The following is a 19,199-nucleotide window of genomic DNA, read 5'->3' as shown; positions in this document are numbered from 1 at the left end:
AGATCTTTAGAGAATTTTGTAATGTTGTGATGGATTCTTTACCTTGGAATTCTCCATAACACTCTCAATGCAGTCAAAATAAGAGAGATCACTGACTGGCTCATTGGGATTGTCCAACATTCCTCGCACAGCCTGTATGTACGTGGGAGAGAGAGAGAGAGAGAGAGAGAGAGAGAGAGAGAGAGAGAGAGAGAGAGAGAGAGAGAGAGAGAGAGAGAGAGAGAGAGAGAGAGAGAGAGAGGGGTTAATATTCTTTGAGATTTTGTTTTTCAAAAACGCCCCATTTCAAAATGATTACTGGAGACACATACACTCACCTAAAGGATTATTAGGAACACCATACTAATACTGTGTTTGACCCCCTTTCGCCTTCAGAACTGCCTTAATTCTACGTGGCATTGATTCAACAAGGTGCTGAAAGCATTCTTTAGAAATGTTGGCCCATATTGATAGGATAGCATCTTGCAGTTGATGGAGATTTGTGGGATGCACATCCAGGGCACGAAGCTCCCGTTCCACCACATCCCAAAGATGCTCTATTGGGTTGAGATCTGGTGACTGTGGGGGCCATTTTAGTACAGTGATCTCATTGTCATGTTCAAGAAACCAATTTGAAATGATTCGAGCTTTGTGACATGGTGCATTATCCTGCTGGAAGTAGCCATCAGAGGATGGGTACATGGTGGCCATAAAGGGATGGACATGGTCAGAAACAATGCTCAGGTAGGCCGTGGCATTTAAACGAAGCCCAATTGGCACTAAGGGGCCTAAAGTGTGCCAAGAAAACATCCCCCACACCATTACACCACCACCACCAGCCTGCACAGTGGTAACGAGGCATAATGGATCCATGTTCTCATTCTGTTTACGCCAAATTCTGACTCTACCATCTGAATGTCTCAACAGAAATCGAGACTCATCAGACCAGGCAACATTTTTCCAGTCTTCAACTGTCCAATTTTGGTGAGCTCTTGCAAATTGAAGCCTCTTTTTCCTATTTGTAGTGGAGATGAGTGGTACCCGGTGGGGTCTTCTGCTGTTGTAGCCCATCCGCCTCAAGGTTAATGTGCGTGTTGTGGCTTCACAAATGCTTTGCTGCATACCTCGGTTGTAACGAGTGGTTATTTCAGTCACAGTTGCTCTTCTATCAGCTTGAATCAGTCTGGCCATTCTCCTCTGACCTCTAGCATCAACAAGGCATTTTCGCCCACAGGACTGCCGCATACTGGATGTTTTTCCCTTTTCACACCATTCTCTGTAAACCCTAGAAATGGTTGTGCGTGAATATCCCAGTAACTGAGCAGATTGTGAAATACTCAGACCGGCCCGTCTGGCACCTACAACCATGTCACACTCAAAATTGCTTAAATCACCTTTCTTTCCCATTCTGACATTCAGTTTGGAGTTCAGGAGATTGTCTTGACCAGGACCACACCCCTAAATGCATTGAAGCAACTGCCATGTGATTGGTTGATTAGATAATTGCATTAATGAGAAATTGAACAGGTGTGCCTAATAATCCTTTAGGTGTGTGTGTATATATATATATATATATATATATATATATATATATATATCTATTCTTTGCTTTTATAGAAGTACATTATCATTTCAAAAATAAACATCTCAAATATAAACTATTTTGAGAGACTAAGTGAGTGTTTGTTCAAGTACCTCAAGTTCTCGTAGAGCATTATCACACTCTTTTTGTCCTGGTGCCTGCTGGGTACAAATTGTGATGAGCTGATTAATGCTTTCTGTAACCGCTCTGAAACACAAAACACAGAAGAAAATCACAGTCAGAATGACACAAAACAAAAAATCTCCATTTCGAGACTCATTGAGCTTTCAGCCCCTTCTAAATATATGACAATCATGACAAGTTTTGTTACACTCATATGAGTCTAGATGCGAGTGGGTGTATGTGTGTGTGTGCCATTGTGTTTGTGTGTCAGTCAGTCTCCTCTGTCCCTCATTAAGGAAAGAGAAATCAATCTAGCCCAAAACCCTCAGGAGATGCTGCCTTCCTACGGCACCCGAGAGGATTCTGCAGCACACAGACACACACACAATTGTTTTTCATCATGATAGGTATTTCCACTGACTTCTATTGTTTTCATATTGAGCTATATATAAAATGTTCTATCCCTTCATCATGCTCCTAAACTCAAACCCAAAACAATTCTCCATTTTTAGATTTTTATTATGACATTATTTATTACATCTTTTAAATTTCTGTAGAGGCCGTTGGTTGGAACACACAAACTTGACGCACACACACACACACACACACACTTAAACAGTAACAAACACAAACATACTCGCACACAATAACAAACAAAACACACACTAACAAACATACACAATAACAAACAAAACTTATACACTAACAAACTCAAACATACAATAACAAACACACAAAAGACAAACATTCACACACAAAAATTAACAAGCACACTAACAAGGAAAACTTTCACTTACCGAACAAAAACACACACACACACACACACTAACAAAAGCCCCTTTCACACAGAGATTCCGGAAAATACACGGATAAAGTGACTCGGGATTTGACCCGGGTTCTTTTTGATTTTGGTTCATTCACACTGCCAGTGATTTTCCGGAATCAGAGAGTGCGTTCACACACAACCCGTAAAAATCCTGCAAAGACACGTGACATCGATGTGACATGTAATGTCTCAGCAGCGTCTTAAAGGGATAGTTCACTTTGAAATTAATTTTTGATATGTTTTAGCTTACCTCAAGGGCATCCAAGATGTAGGTGTCTTTGTGTCCACAGTATTTTCAATTTTGATATTTTTAGGTCAAACCGTTCTTGTCTGTCAGTCATATAATGCAGGTCTATGGTCACCACCTCAAAGAGCATGCACAGAGAAGTCCAATTTAAACATGATTTAATGACTCGTAAATGTAAGTACACATTGATGGCCTAAGACATGAAACGAGCGGTTTGTGTGAGAAAACGAACAGTATTTATATCGTTTTTACCTCTTGTAAACACAGCCAGGTCCAAGTGATCTGACGGCGCCGGCGGTTCGGTCTTTTCCGGAAAGCACCGGAAGTGAAACCTCACGCGTGTACGTCACTCATTGTTTACACAGAGCAGAGATTGTAGGTAAGACGGCTAATTAAAAGGGTACTAATTTGCGCTTATTCGGGATGTTTAAACCGTCGTAAAAGAAAACAATTAAAAAAAAATAAAAAATAAAAAAATTGCATGAGTGATGTACACGCGCGAGAGATCACTTCCGGTGCTTTACGGAAAAGACCGAACCGCTGGCGCCGTCAGATCACTTGGACCTGGCTGTGTTTATAAGAGGTAAAAACGATATAAATACTGTTTGTTTTCTCACACAAACCGCTCGTTTCGTGTCTTAGGCCATCAATGTGTACTTACATTTACGAGTCATTAAATCATGTTTAATTTGGACTTTTCTGTGCATGCTCTTTGAGGTGGTGACCATAGACCTGCATTATATGACTGACAGACAAGAACGGTTTGACCTAAAAATATCAAAATTGAAAATACTGTGGACACAAAGACACCTACATCTTGGATGCCCTTGAGGTAAGCTAAAACATATCAAAAATTAATTTCAAAGTGAACTATCCCTTTAAGTTTCCTTATGAGCTGCGATTTCTCTCTCGAGAAACCACGCTTGTGCACTTTTTTCTCTGATTCAATCATAAACACTGGCGAACGATCCCGGCTTATTCATCGCGACACGGCATTGATTACAGCTTTTGTTCACATAGTGCGTTTTCCGGGACTGAACACGGCAATGTTACTAGGTCCCCAACCCGGCATCGATCCCGGCATCAATCCTGGGTTGTGTTTGTGTTCACACAGAAGGCGTTCTGACAATTTCCCGGCAATTTCCCGGGATCAACGCGCTGTGTGAAAGGGGCTAAACACACACACACACACACAAACACACACACACACACACACACACACACACACACACACACACACACACACACACACACACACACACACACACACACACACACACACACACACACACACACACACACACACACACACACACACACACACACACACACACACACACACACACACACCTAACCCTAATCCACACCCTAACCCTAACAGAAATCTTTCTGCATTTTCACAATAAAACAAAACTTTACTTCATATTTAAACAGTGTTCACTAACGAAAATGCCCCCCAAAAGAAGTTTTGTCAGATTTAGCTCACGTATGGGTACAAAGTTGATCCAAAAATATGGTCAAGTAGGTACGTTCTTATTCACTCATACACGAAGTTTCAAATTTTGTGAAAACATTCAGCTGAATAGCTCACTTCTCGCAGTTGGCCGGCAGGCTGGCCCTCAGGTTGACTGGCTAATGATCAGTAAACTCTCCCCAGGCCCCCGAATGAAGCTCATTCCTACCGTGCTGCAGCTGCGAGGAGATTCTTGGCATTTGCCGCCCCTGGATCAACGGAGAGGGATTTGGCGGCCAACAGCAGCTTGCTGGATGCCATGGAGATGTTCTTCAGGTTGCCAATCACCTGGATCTGGTCATCTGTGGACTGTGGAGACAGAAGTTGGCAGCTTAGCATACAGTCAAACTATCATGTTTTTCAACTTTATTCAGCAGAAAAATGTGCAGTTCTTTGAAAATAGGTTATATTTTATGGCAAAAAAATATGTAAGGGATAGTTCACCCAAAAATTATACTACTATCACTTCGTTTTTAAACCCACATGACTTTCTTCCTTCTTAGAAACAAAAAAGGAGATATTTATAAAAAGCACCTGTAACTTTTCTATGCAGTTATAATTGGGAATCGAAGCTTTCAAGCCTTAAAAAGGATGTAAAAGCACCATAAAAATATCACAAATGTGGTCCAAATGACTTACTGTATTTATGTGCCATATTTCACGCGTTCCATAGCCATGAAGGTTATATGTAAGGTACAGACCGAAAAAACTGTAAATGGCAAATATACTGTGGCTAACGCCTATTTGTCATCATTTGCCTTTCAACAAAGCATGTGAACCTACTGAACATTAATTACATGATACCACATAATTAATATTCACGAGCAAAATTGGTATGCTTTAGTAATTTTGCCCTAAAATAGCAAACTGTGGCTGTTTACTTGTTATTTAGATGGGCACTAGTCTCACAGATCTCCTGATGGCTTCTGGCCTGTCCTTCCAGACCTCTGTGTCCCTCACTATCCCTCAGTCTTCCTTTAATGGGCATGTCACGCTCCATCAAGCCCTTGTGCCGGTGCGCCTCTCCAAATTAATCAACAAAACATGCAGAACCAGAACATCATCGAAGATTTCATTAGGGTGGAGCGTCTTCATGCTCTCTGGGACAATTATGTGCCTGAGTGAATTGGATGAGAAGTGCTAATTAACAAATTAATCAAAATGCATATACATTTTCTTTTTTTCTTTTTGGTTAGCTGTATTTAACATACACTATATGGACAAAAGAATTGGGACACCTGACCATTACACCAACAGGGACTTTAATAACATCAAATTCTAAATACATAGACATTAATATGGAGTTGATTCCCACTTTGCAGCTATAACAGGCTTCCACTCTTCTGGGAAGGCTTTCTGTGGGAATCCAGTAGAGCGTTTTTGAGGTCCGGCATTGATGTTGAACAAGAAGGCCTGGCTCGCAATCTCTGTTCCAGAGCATCCCAAAGGTTTTCGAAGGGGTTGTCTTGAGTTGCAGGACAGTCAAGTTCTTCCACACCAAGCTCATCCAAATTTGTCTTTATGGACCTTGCTTTGTCCACTGGGGCACAGTCATGCTGGAATAGAAAAGGTCCTTCCAAAAAAAAAAAAAAAAAAGGTACCCACAAAGTTGGAAACATGCCATTGTCCAAAATGGTTTGGTGAAGCATTAATATTTACTGGAAGTAAGGGGCCTAGTCCAACCCCTGAAAAAAGCCCCATACTATAACTCCTCCTCTATCAATCTTTACAGTTGGCACAATGCAGTCAGGCAGGAAACGTTCGCCCATCAGACTGCCAAACAGAGAAGTGTGATTTTTCACTCCACAGAACATGTTTCCACTGCTCCAGAGTCCAATGGTGATGTGCTTTACACCTCTCCATCCGACGCTTAGCATTGTACTGTGCATTGTACTCCCGCCGCACAGTTTTTGTGCTGATATTAATACCAGTGGAAGATTGGTACTCTTCAGCTGTGGAATCAGAAGAGCATTGGCGACTATTACACACCATGCGCCTCAGCACTCGGTGACCCCGTGGTCTGTGACTTTACACGACCTTCCACTTTGTGGATGAGTTGGTGCCGTTTCTAAACGCTTCCACTTTCCAATAACACCACTTACAGTGGACGGTGGAATATCTAGCGGGGATGAAATTTCACAAACTGACTAACTGCAAATGTGGCATCCTATCACAGTGCCACCCTTGAGTTTTTTTTAGAACGACCCATTTTCTTTCACAAATGTTTGTAAATGCAGACTTCATGGCTAGGTGCTTGATTTTATACACATGTGGCAGAAGTTACTTTCAAACCCAGCAGCTTTCTATTGGTCTTCACGCAATATTCCCAATTTTATGGATTCCTATTTGAATGACTGGATTTCATTTGCGAAATTTTGCTGAGCAACGGTAAAACTTTTTAATGGTAGTGTGTATGTTTTTTTTCTCTCTTTTCACTGAAAGCCAAAAGTGTGAAGTGATACATTCACAGTGACAAAGAACAAATTTGTTTAATATACAGTTATGCAAGTGGTATTTTCGGACCAATGAGATTTCTCTTTGGCCGGAGCACATAATGAACTGTCTCCCAGCTCTGAGAAGGCATTGAAACTGTACCTGAGTGTGTCCGGCCATCTCAATGCCGGCATCTAAGAACTCGTCAAAGTCTTGGCTGAACTTCCCAGAAGCCATAGCCAGCTGGCCGCTGCTCCCACGTGAAGACTGCACCACATCCCCGGCCGAATGGTTCAGCTCGGCTGCCGTGTGGTTCAGGTCCGTCTGGGCCTCTTGGAAGGATTTGGAGCATGGAGGAAGCTGGAAAAGCAGGAGAGGGTGAAATGTAATGAAATCTCAGAGTTTAGGTTGAGTTTATCATTGATAAACACAATGGGCCTCATTCATGAAACATGATCACAAGGAATTTCTATGTAAACCAACTGCCAAAATGTATGTAATAACGATTTTTCTAATCATTTACACATATTTAAGTTTAGACTCACCAGTAGCTACAAAAGAACTGACAAAGAACTCACATTTTCCACAAGCAATTTCTTACTGGCCTCGCCAATGCTCCTGAGAGCCATGTCCACATCCTTCTGTCCAGGTAAGCAGTTCACACAGTTATTCAGGGAGTGAGAGACGGCCTTTGCCACCTGAAAAAAATCAACACATACTCTCCCATCAATAACTCTACAATCGCCCGGAGAGATGCAGCTTGAATCTAAAATTTAAATCAGCCCCTCAGCACAACAGAGAAATCCATGTCCTTAATTTATGCCACTGTCACAGACATATGCCAAGCAATATGTTTGTGTCCCAAAGGAACCTGTTCGAATCAGGAGGCGCACTGGCACCTTCCAGAAAAAGGGCCGCCGAGAAACAGAGAGACAATAGGAAATAGCTCGGTTAATTGGAGATAATTGCCAAGAGGGAGCTGATGGGAAATTGATCTGGTTTTAACAAAGTAGCTGAAGAAAACAAAAAAAGTATTCTGGCCTCTAATAAAGATGAGCAGACACATACCATACACACCGTTTTTGGGATAACTATATAACCTTCTACTTTCAATGTATAAATCTTCTCACAGATGGCCAGACATCTGTTTATTTGCGTGTTGTTTAAAGGTTGAATCTACGTCGTCCTACCTGTGCTAGTCTCTGCTGGCTCTCGGCATCACCGGGGCACACCAGGGCTTGGTGGGCTTCGTGGATGAGGATGGACGAGCCCTCCATCACGTGACAAGCGGAGTCCAGCATGGCTGCCGCAGCCTGAGGCTCCAAGGTACTCGCTGCGACTCCCCTCGCGGCCTGAGCCAATATCCTCAGAGCTTGAGCGGTTTCCCTGGCTGCCACACCTGTCGCAAACACACAATTCTGAGATTATAGCGATTGAATAATACAGTCAGAGAAAGTAAAAGAACGTACAGCACACCTTCTTTGAATGCTATGGGTTTACATATGAAGATCTGATCCTTGGCAGATCAAGAAATTAGGTAAATATAACCTCAGATGAACAACACACGACATATGTCAATATTTATTTAACAAAAACTAGGCCAAAATGTGTATAAAAACTAAGTACACCCTTACTGCTTCCACAGGAATTAAGAGGGTAAGTAGCAGCCATCAAATGTCTTTGATTAATTGATCATCAGCAAGTGAAGACCAACTCTATAAAAGCAGTAGTTTTGGCAGTTTGCTGGTCTGGAGCATTCAGGTGTGTGTTAACACAATGCCAAGGAGGAAAGACATCAGCAATAATCTTAGAGAAGCAATTGTTGCTACCCATCAATCTGAGAAGGGTTATATGACCATTTCCAAACAATTTAAAGTTCATCATTCTACAGTGAATAAGATTATTCACAAGTGGAAAACATTCAAGACAGTTGCCAATCTTCCCAGGAGTGGACGTCCCAGCAAATTCACCCCAAGGTCAGACCGTGCAATTCTCAGAGAAACTTTTTCCACACGTGTCTTCTCCGTTTTGTTAAAGAAATAATGACATGGTGTAATATGTCATGTGTTGTTGTTCATCGGAGCATTGTATTTACTTCATTTTAATACCTGCTATGGACCAGATTATGTTTTAATGTCCTGATTCGTAAAACCATAGAATTCAAAGAGGGTGTACTTTCTTTTTCACGTGACTGTATATGCCAGACATTTTATAACAGTCAGATCGATTAATCAGATGATATTTGGCATTTTAAGATTATTTATATCACAGTGATATACTGATATAACTGTCAGATTGATTAATCGGATAAAATTTGTAATTCTGAGATTACATCTATCACAATGATCTATCGATATAACAGACTGTTATAACAGACCGTTTAATCAGCCAATATTTGGCATTCTGAGTTTTTCTCTAGCTCAGTGATCGACCTATATAACAGCCATAATGATTAATTGGCCAATATTTGGCATTCTGAGATTATATCTATCACTGTGATCTACCGATATAACAGCCAAACCAATTAATTGGCCAATATTAGGCATTCTGATATTTATTTCTATTTGACATTATGAGATTATATTGATTATAATTATGAAATAATATATGGGTCATACTGATTAATCTACCAATATTTGGCATTATGAGATTGTATCTATTAGTGATCAACCGATATATATTGTCCAGAATGATTTAAAGCAATATTCTGATATTATATTTATCATATTAAGCAATATATATATATAACACAAATTAAATGCCCGATATTTGCCATTCTGAGATTATATCTTTCAGTGATCAACCAATGTATCGGCAGATCAATTAATAAGTTGATATTTAGTATTCTGATATTATATTTATCATAGTGATCACGGGATGCATCACTCGGACCAATTAATCGGCGTACATGAAATTATAACTATTAGAGTGATCAACAGATATATTTACAATCTGATTAATTGGTCGATATTTGGTATTATGAGATTATATCTATCACAGTGAAAGACAGATCATCTGCATCATTTAATAACCATTCCTGCTTGATTTAATTAAACTTAAGGTGTTCAATCAAGTAAATATTTTTTTTTTTTTTAAATAAATGTTAGTTTTGCCAGTTTTTTTTCTCATTCGGATCATTGAATTGCAGGCTAGCAGAATATTATTGCTATTTAACCACACTTTTTTCTCATATATCAACACTAGCATCTGCCATAAAAATGAATACTAAGTACCAGTCATCCACTTATATCATACTCATATGCATACAACACATTCACTTTAACCTTGTTTTTACATTACTGACTACATTAGTGCACTAAACTGTAATCGCAAAATGAAGGATATTTCAGCCCAACTATATATTAGCCCAACTGTCTTGTTCCAAATAAAGCTTTAAGCCTCGTTTTGGTGCATGGTTGACCCAGAATGCCCCTGCTGTTCCAACAAATGAGTGTGGAAAGAAAATGAGTTGCCATATGGGATCTGGCCTTTACTTATAGAACTGAAAGCGAAAATAGGGAAGGGCCAATGCAGGCAAATTACATCAAATTGCATTATCCAGCCAAGTAGAGCCCAATTGCTGATGGTATGTTAAATCTAGTGAAAATAAGATTAATGAGGGACGGGGGTTAGTTATACCCTTGGCTTGAGAAGCTGCATGAGCCGAAGTGGAAGAGGGGGATTTGTTTGAGCGTGCCATTAAAATCTGTCTTCAGAAGCTCTCCTGGGAGCAGCAATCCAGCCAGACAGACTAAAAAATTGATGGGAGGTGCAGGTAAGTTACAGCATCACTCTCTCTTCTCGGTTTTCATGCCTTTCAATCCGGAACAAGCAGCACTGAAGGAAAAACTCAGCCAGTTTTTGAGATACTGGCATCTTGTGGATGCATTTTTAGAAAACGAATTTAAACATTTCTGCAAATGTCTCTTTGTTAAAAAAAAAAAAACACACACAAAAAAACTATGAGACACTTGATAACAAAAAGCCTGGACAAATAACTAAATCGTTAAGCTCAACTGGTAGAGGATTGCACTAGGCGCTCCAAGATCTAGGATTTGATTCCCAGCAAACACAAATTTAAGCAGATATATCTTGAACCAATTGTAAATTGCTTAAGATGAAGCAAGTTTTTATTCAAATTTTTATTCAAACAGTACATTATTCGGCTTACCATGATTTACAAAGCAAGACATATTCATGGATCAACATTTGCTGTTCGCGTTCTACTACTAAGCAACAAAGGCCTTAACCTCAAACTAATGATTGGTTAATAGGATGTTAATCCAGGAACATGTTCTACTTGTGTAAATCCTGTTGTTATTCTGTTCATAATACTGTGCATTTTGTATTCAGCACCTATAGATTCTCCTGAAGTATTTTGTTTCATATGTTGTAAAGCCACATAAGTCATCTCACCAGTGTAATGTTCATTGCCTTGGGCGGCACAGGTCAGTAGCTGAGCCATGGAGGAGCCCACAGCTTTAGACGTACTCCCCAAATCCTGAGCACATTTCTCCAACTACAGACACAAGCATTGTGAAGAAGTTATGGTAAAAATGGAATTGTAAATAAGTGTGATTATCTATTTTTAACGCGGTACACTTCACCTACCGATTGTCCTGGTAGTGGTTTCAGTTGTCCTTCCAGTGTGGCCATTTTGGCATCCTGTAGTTCACTCTTCAGAGTCTGGACAGCGTTGAGTGCAGAGTCAATCTCCAGAGGACCACACGCCTCATGAGCCTACGACACAATACAGAAAGATGAAAAATGTATACCCTTATACCCTCGCACGACCAATTTGCAAAATCTGCGTTAAGAAATCTTTCTCCCTCTCGCATAGTTTCCGATCGAGCAGTTTCCTATTGAATTTTGACGAACAACTGTAAATGTGGCTGGACCTTAAATGATGGGAAAACCTTTAATTCTGTTCACTATCCCTTTAAAATATGAGTAATGGAAATGTTCATTTTTAAACCTGACGCAGTGCACTGCAGTAAGGTTATTACAATGTGCCTAAGGCTGTGTTCACAGTTGTAGTTCGGTTCTCTTGGTTCTTTTGGTCCAGACCAAAAAAGAAAATTACCCAAATAAAAAAAAAAATCAGCTTTTATGACAGAAAGTTTGTGCCAGAACTTACTGAACATCCAAAACAATGCTGTGCGCTGGGCTAAATGACCTCGTTGTATGTATACATATGATGGTATTATGATGAGAACTCATGAAGAGCTTAGAAAATGTTTAAAAGAGTCAAGACATTGGCAGAAGTTCCTTTGTCACACACAAAAACTAAGGTCTAATGCAAGGAGACTGTAATGTGCAACGTAGCTCCTATGATGACAAAAAACAGTGCTTGAGCATTCTGTCCTTTTTAGGGTCGCATCTTGGGACATCACGTCCTGTCTTATGTTGCGTTCATATTTTGGTCAAACCGCATCAGCGTTTGTTTTAACCTAACCAAACCTGCCACGTGTGAACACACCCCAAGTGTTTAAAGGTGATGATACACAGGGCAACTTTTTGAGCAATGTTGCTGGGCAATCTTGCCGAGTGATTGTTGCTTGGGTACTTTTCCATTGAAAATGGGCAATAAATTTATATCTGGATAATTTAGATTGGTCGTGGGCCCTGTGTCTCATCTGGTTGCCCGTTGACGGCGACATTGCCCAGCAACATTGCTCAAAAAGTTGGTCAAAGGTGTTTTGAGGTTTACAATAAGGCAGTGAACTGTGGGTACCTTCTGTGCAGCTGTGCGCAGCTCTGCCAGGCAGGTGGCCAGGTTCTTGGCACACTGACCAAGTTGCATCGCAGCTGCCTGGTCGGTTACCGTCGGAACGGCCGCTTTAGCAGACGACACCATTTTACTTCCTGGCTGTTTGGAGACAAACAGAACACAAACGACGACAAAAAAAGGACCATGAGGATCATTTAATGCCAAATCGGGAGTGCTAAGCAAGCACAGAATTGTGTGTTTTACCTGCAGGAAACTCTGGCTGGCGATGATAAGGGCTAGCTGGGCACCGAGATCTTCCGGGTGGGCCTGACTGCCTCTCATTCCCTGCACTAGCTGTGGAATATGGTCTGCCACGGCCTGGAGAGCATCCACGAAACCAAAGTCAGAATAGTTTATTTCAGATTTGCATTCTCTTGTAAATAAGTCCCCTGAATGTCTTAGAAAATAACTGTACCCACAATACCTTGCAGCTGAACACGAGCTGCTGATGTGACATGGTGTTCTTATTGGACGCAGCTGCATTCTGGGCGGCGGCAATGGTCTGCGTCGCTGCCGCTGCGGCTTGCTTAGCTGCATTCTGTTCCAGACAAATAACATGATGAATTATAGCATCAATAATTACTAACACAGGAAATAGCGAATGTGGACACAGGGGTGGACTATTACATCTCTGGAAGGGCTACACGAGACAAAAAAGTAGAGATTGGCATGGTAATAGAGACTGGCGTGTTAACGGATATGGCGATGTTAGTGTATTTGGTCTGTACAGAGACTTGCTACTACCAATATATTCATTCAGTGAGCATGTAAGACATGTACATTCATGATTTAACCTCGGTAGCAGATCTATACAGGTGGAGCTGGGGAAGGGGGAGGGTTTCTGAAAGCATTGGTAACAGCAACACTACCAGTATTTGAATGTTGAGCCACAGCTCATTGGCCGCCGATGCAACAGCAAACGATCAGCTGCGCAATGTAGATGACGATCGCTACCAAATGAGTTAGGGACTTATCAGTCTGCGCCATCTAGAGTTTCATGCCAGAACTAGGTATATATTTATTTAGTTAAATGGCAGCCTTTACGACTTGACAATCGACTAAGCCATATCACGATTCACGCAGCCCTAACATCTGGTATTACACTGCACAGGGTTAGATGTTGCATTAATCGTACAAAGACATGACTGTACTGAGTGATCGTATTTCATTACAGGTCCAGCAAGGATTGTAGAGCATATCGGGACGTTTCTGGGACTGAAACGTTCTTGGTCGCACTCGCAATATAGGTCCATCGTAAAAAGATTTAGCAAAAATTGGCAACATGCTACACTTTTCAAGTATTAGTAAAAGGCGGCGAGGAAAAGGAAAAAGGATTCTTTGTATAAAGAAATAATATTCTAAGGACGGATGATAGATGCAAGCAAGAACAAAGCCATCTTTGTTGATGTGAAGAGACCAAACAGAACCAGAAGGCTGAATTCCACTGGCCGAAACTGTTGGAAACTGGAAAGATACCCGCTATGGAAACTGGACTGCTTTTATTGTGTCTTACAACACATCCAAGCTGATAAAAAGCTACTGCTTCCATGCTAATACGAGTCTTGGTCTAAACTGACGCAAGAGCAAAAGAACATTGTGTAACCATACTGAGATCGAAAAACTTTTTAATGTGCCCCTATTATGCTGTTTTAAAGTTTCCTAAATTTGTTTTAAAGGTCTCCTACAACAGGTTTACATGCATCCAAGGTAAATTTTTTTAATTGTGTAATATACATTTCAGCATCACCTCTTTTCTCACAGTGTCTGAAACGTTTAGAAAAATTATTCAGTCTCTCTAAACTCCTCCTCTGCGAGAGCCTACTCTGCTCTGATTGGTCAGATGGGCCAGTCTGTTGTGATTGGTCTACGCTGCTCTGATTGGTCAGATGGCCCAGTCTGTTGTGATTGGTCTACGCTGCTCTGATTGGTCAGATGGCCCAGTCTGTTGTGATTGGTCTACTCTGCTCTGATTGGTCAGATGGCCCAGTCTGTTGTGATTGGTCTACTCTGCTCTGATTGGTCAGATGGCCCAGAAATAAATAATAAATAAATATTTATATATATATACACATATAAGTAGCCCAAATGATACCAACTGAAAATCTACACGAGGATAAGTAAATTATGACATATTTTCATTTTGGAGAATGGTTTAAAATCCATTTTTACATTTCATTAATGTCTTCCACTATAATTTACTACGTTCAAATCGCGTATTAGAAGGCAGAGCAAACACAGAGAGGACCGCTAAATGGGAGGTAGGATGATGCATGTCCTCACCTCCAGTCGGTGAATGAGTTTCTTTTTGATAGCGTTCTGAGCGGCTGCGTTGGTGGCGACCCGTAACCCTTCAGCAGCCTCTCGAAGCCTCTGCTGCTGGTCTTCATTTTCTGGGTATGCGGCTGCCCCCTGTACAGATACAATTCAGGTACAATTACTGCATTAGTTTCATGTGCTTTACCCACTTCTGTCAATTGGTTTTACTAGCAGGCTACATTACTGTATATCTACAGTTAACATGCAACATTAGCTTGTGTTGGGTAATTTTTCTCACTGCAAACAATGTCATTATATGCTGTATACTGGCTAATATTTTAATGTAACATATGAGGTATTTATGAAAGCCAATCTCAACCTTTAAAATTGGTTTAAATTAAAATAAGGTTTAAAAACTTAAAAACAAATATTTTTTGTCAGATACAAATGTCAGAATAATGCTAAATAACATTATTAAATGTATATCCACAGTAATGAGAAATAAAGTCGCAGTTATGAGTAATCGTAATTATGAGAAAAATTAAAAAGTATGAGATATAAACTCTTTATTACGAGTAATAGTTACTATTGTGAGATGTAAAATCACAATTATGTGAAATAGTGACATTTGAGATGATAATGCCGCAACTATGAAAAACAGTCTCAAATGTGAAATATAATATAACAGTTATGACAGAATGTCACAATTGCTTTTTTACTGTGATGTGGAATACATTTTTCATAAAGTAATGTGCCATATTGTTGTTGCATGACCTAAATTGCATGCTTATTCAGCAAGTGTTATCCAGTTAATTCATCCAATCCCTTCCCAGCTGTTAATTAATCCAGTTTTGTGTAAAAATATATTATCCCTGACTGTCCAATCAACTAATAGTCAAGATGTTTTAGCATATTATTATTGTTTATAATTTAGTCATACAGTATATACCGTAGTCATATACAAGGAGGTAATATGCAGTGTGTATACCGTATATATATATAATATACACACACACTGCATATTACCTCCTTTCAAAACTAGTAGCTAATATGCCATTTTGAAGCCTTGGTGTTTCGCATGGTTTCATTTTATCTCCTTGCTTAATGGTTAAACAGAAAGTGAAAGGCAATTCTCAGAGGACAAAGTTGTCACAGATAAATCCCAGACTCGGTCAGCCCTGTGAAGGGAAATTTGTCAGCGACAGCAGAACTCTCGGCTACGCCATCCGCACACTTACAGCGCATTACAAAACATTCAATGCAAAGAGGAATTGGGGGCCGTCTGCTCCATCCCTGTTACCAAGGAAACCGTCTGTGGCGCATTCCTCATCTTTACATTTGATAATGGCATTGATGTTGTGATTAATGTATCATGGATCAAATGTGCCTAACAAGCCATAAACCAGGATTTCATGTCTGCATATTAATCACATCCTGGCTATTTATACATCTCTACGTTGCTGATGAAGATCGACAATCAATTCAGTGGTCCATCTCATCATGAGTCAAATCTAAATCATGGCTGAGGGCTCTTTCAGGTATCAGAGATGAAACACTGATGAGGAGAGGAAGCATATTTTACAGTGTGGCTGCTGATTCTGGGTCCTGGATTTAAAAAAAAAGTAAATCGGGATAAAACTACCTACATCTAGCCAGAGCTTTCTTTTTCTTCCTTAAAGATCAGGTTAAAATTGGATATAGTACTGAATTAACATGTATGATGGTATTACCATGATATGCAATGGTAGTCCAAAAAATAACATGGTATTGCCATGGTATAGGTATAAGCATGGTGTAGCCACGATAGATGTTCAAAAAAATCCACATGTTATTAGTATGCCACACATACAAAACCAACACGTTTTTGCACAACACATGTTCAAAAAACAGGTTATTACCATGGCTCAAAACAAAACAAAACAAAAGAAAACAAAACAAATAAAAACCAAACCAAACAACCCCCCCCCCCCCAAACAAGCTAAACCAACTGTAAAACAAAACAAAACCAAACAAAACACAAAATCCCAAAACCAAACAGAAAATCCAAACACAAAACAAACCAACACAAACATAACCAAAACCAAATGAACACAAATGCAAAACAAAACACAAAATCACAAAACAAAACAAGACAAAACACAAAATCACAAAACAAAACAACAAAAAACAAACAAAAAACAAAACAAATTACCCCCCCCCCCCCAAAAAAAAAACTAAACAAAACACAACACAACACACAAAAAAGCAAAACCAACACAATTTTTTTTGTAAACAATCATATTGGGTGGCAATTCATTTTACCTATAAAAGAAAACGGTAACAAACCATGGTCCATGTCTAAAAATCATTGTATTTTTTATACTGTAAATGTCAAGGGTGTATCTTGCTATACCTTCGCAGCTTCCACCATTCTGGCAGTGGCATCGGCCAACAGCTTGGCAGCCGCGAGAAGTTTCTTGGAATTATCCACATCGATTTCAGCCTCAGCGTCAGAACGCATAGCATTCACCAAGTCTGAGGTGGCCTGGGCCAAAACCCGAGCCTGACGTACCATTTCACCTGTAAATGTGAAAATAAATGTTATTTAAACACCACAATATAAGCATGTTGTGTGGGCAGATTCTTATATTTCTTCAGAAAAATCTACTGGCATATTCTTGGCTCCTTCGACAGTATGTTCACCGTCCTTGACTTCACACTGGGAAAAAAAACCCTGACAGCCATTCCACGTTTCTTTGATGTGTGTGAATCTGGCACAGCTGAAGCTGTTCTCTTTGAAAATCAATCTTTCTGCATTCTCTCTGCATATCACTTCAGGAACTGAAGCGCTCAAATGGTTGTGCACCCATGTGACCCGAAGTACATCATTGATCAAGGGCCCTTTTAAAAAGTGTGCCTACTCGCTTTCCATAAATGGACTCTGTATTTCCCGAACACCTACACAGATCCAGAAATACAAGCGTTGACAAGATTATCAAGGGAGAGAGAGGTGTGCGTAAGGGGTGTTTCACCTCTCCAAACGTAGGATGGATTCAGAGTGAAAATAGTAAGCTTGTTAAATCAACAGAATTCACCCCTTTTACTTTAGTTAAATGAGGAAAAAACAAAAAGGTAGGATTGGATTTGATTCACCGAGAAATGAAAAGTGGGCTTTTCATAACAGACCTGAATGCAAGTTTGCAGCTGAATGTGGGCGACTTTTGTTTGTAGACTTGGATGTGCAGACTGGAGGTCAAGTTCTCTTTTGAGAATATCTTGATGTTTTTAAATGGTAGCGTATCTTTTATAAACATCGTTATTTGCCATTATTGCAGTGATTTGCATTAAATTAGTGCATCAACAACAATAGCCTAAAACAATACTTAAAGAGCTGTTTGGCTGTTGTCTACTGATATTCACACATTTGATCCTAAACGGTTATTAGTTCTTTAATATTGCGTCTAATGATAATTGGCACAATTTGGTTGGTCTCAAAAAAGCATCCAAACAAACGGTATTCACAGGAAAAGCAACGTATTTATTATATGTTTTGATAATTACCATTTCATTTTATATGGTTAAGCTAAACATTTCTCCTTTGAGAATGAAGGCTGGATTAAAAAAAAAAGAAAAAAGGATGAAAATAAATTTGTGAGCATTTTAATTGCAAATTTATAAGTTATAATTAACTTATGATGCAGTTATAATTAATTATTGAAATAATATTTTATTGTTTTTATTGTAGTCTACTGGTCATTTATTTATTGTTTCAAAAACTTAAAACAATTTAATTTGGTTCCGCGTATCGGTTAAACAAAGAAAAAAATCCATCATAAAGTAATATTCACTATATTAAGTATTAACTAATGTTAAGGTAGTGTGGCTTGAGTGATGTCAGTGAAAAAGTAAAGTTGTTACAGACGTTGAGCAAATTATTACATAAAGGAATGCAAAAAGTAACATTTCTTTTCTTTGGAATAACATGCACTGATGAATGATGCACAGTACGAACCGTAACGTGTATTAAGAAAGTCAATTTTGATTTCCTGTTGACTTTAAAGCTAGAGAAATCTTTGATGATGATGACGATGATTTGTGGGTCCAGGTCGTTTATCATGTTCCATGTTTTACTTGAACATTTGCAGACAACCCCACTGGCACCTTTCGGCATGTGTTTTTCTTTAAAAAGTTCAAAGACAGTGTGTGTGTGTGATTGAGACCAGATTTGATGCTCTGTAGCGGTTTTATATGACATGTTTTCAACAACCTCGCGGGCCTACAATCTTTTGAGGATTCTTAAGACTTACGGCCATAGCATAACAAACATCTTCAGTTTTGAAAACGACTTAAAAACACAACACAGACCGCAGACAAAATAACTTTTAGGGACCTCACTGAGACAAAATAAACTGTTTTTCCAGAAAAACAACAGCACTGGAGACGAGATACAAAAGCTGGGCAAACCTAGCAAGCTAAATATTTCTCAGTGCA

General features: G+C 39.6%; 1 protein-coding gene across 1 annotated transcript in view; it reads right to left on the bottom strand.

Annotated features, from left to right (window-relative positions):
* Positions 1–19,199, bottom strand: part of tln2b (talin 2b) — an 89,348-nt gene that overhangs the window by 35,899 nt on the left and 34,250 nt on the right. The window contains exons 19-31 of the mRNA XM_056264949.1: positions 17,122–17,288; positions 14,754–14,882; positions 12,898–13,011; positions 12,678–12,791; positions 12,438–12,572; positions 11,315–11,443; positions 11,120–11,222; positions 7,894–8,102; positions 7,282–7,401; positions 6,866–7,063; positions 4,440–4,579; positions 1,675–1,768; positions 43–132 (exon numbers count right to left, since the gene is read on the bottom strand). Coding sequence (XP_056120924.1) covers positions 43–132; positions 1,675–1,768; positions 4,440–4,579; positions 6,866–7,063; positions 7,282–7,401; positions 7,894–8,102; positions 11,120–11,222; positions 11,315–11,443; positions 12,438–12,572; positions 12,678–12,791; positions 12,898–13,011; positions 14,754–14,882; positions 17,122–17,288 — 1,742 coding nt within the window. The remainder of the gene's footprint in view (positions 1–42; positions 133–1,674; positions 1,769–4,439; positions 4,580–6,865; positions 7,064–7,281; positions 7,402–7,893; positions 8,103–11,119; positions 11,223–11,314; positions 11,444–12,437; positions 12,573–12,677; positions 12,792–12,897; positions 13,012–14,753; positions 14,883–17,121; positions 17,289–19,199) is intronic.

The sequence above is a fragment of the Rhinichthys klamathensis genome, unplaced genomic scaffold, assembly GCF_029890125.1.
Source record: "Rhinichthys klamathensis goyatoka isolate OS25496 unplaced genomic scaffold, OSU_Roscu_1.1 h1tg000228l_1, whole genome shotgun sequence".
NCBI classification, from domain to species: Eukaryota; Metazoa; Chordata; class Actinopteri; order Cypriniformes; family Leuciscidae; genus Rhinichthys; species Rhinichthys klamathensis.
The sequence above is the reverse complement of the archived record's forward strand: the minus strand, read 5'-3'. Positions and strand labels throughout refer to the sequence as shown.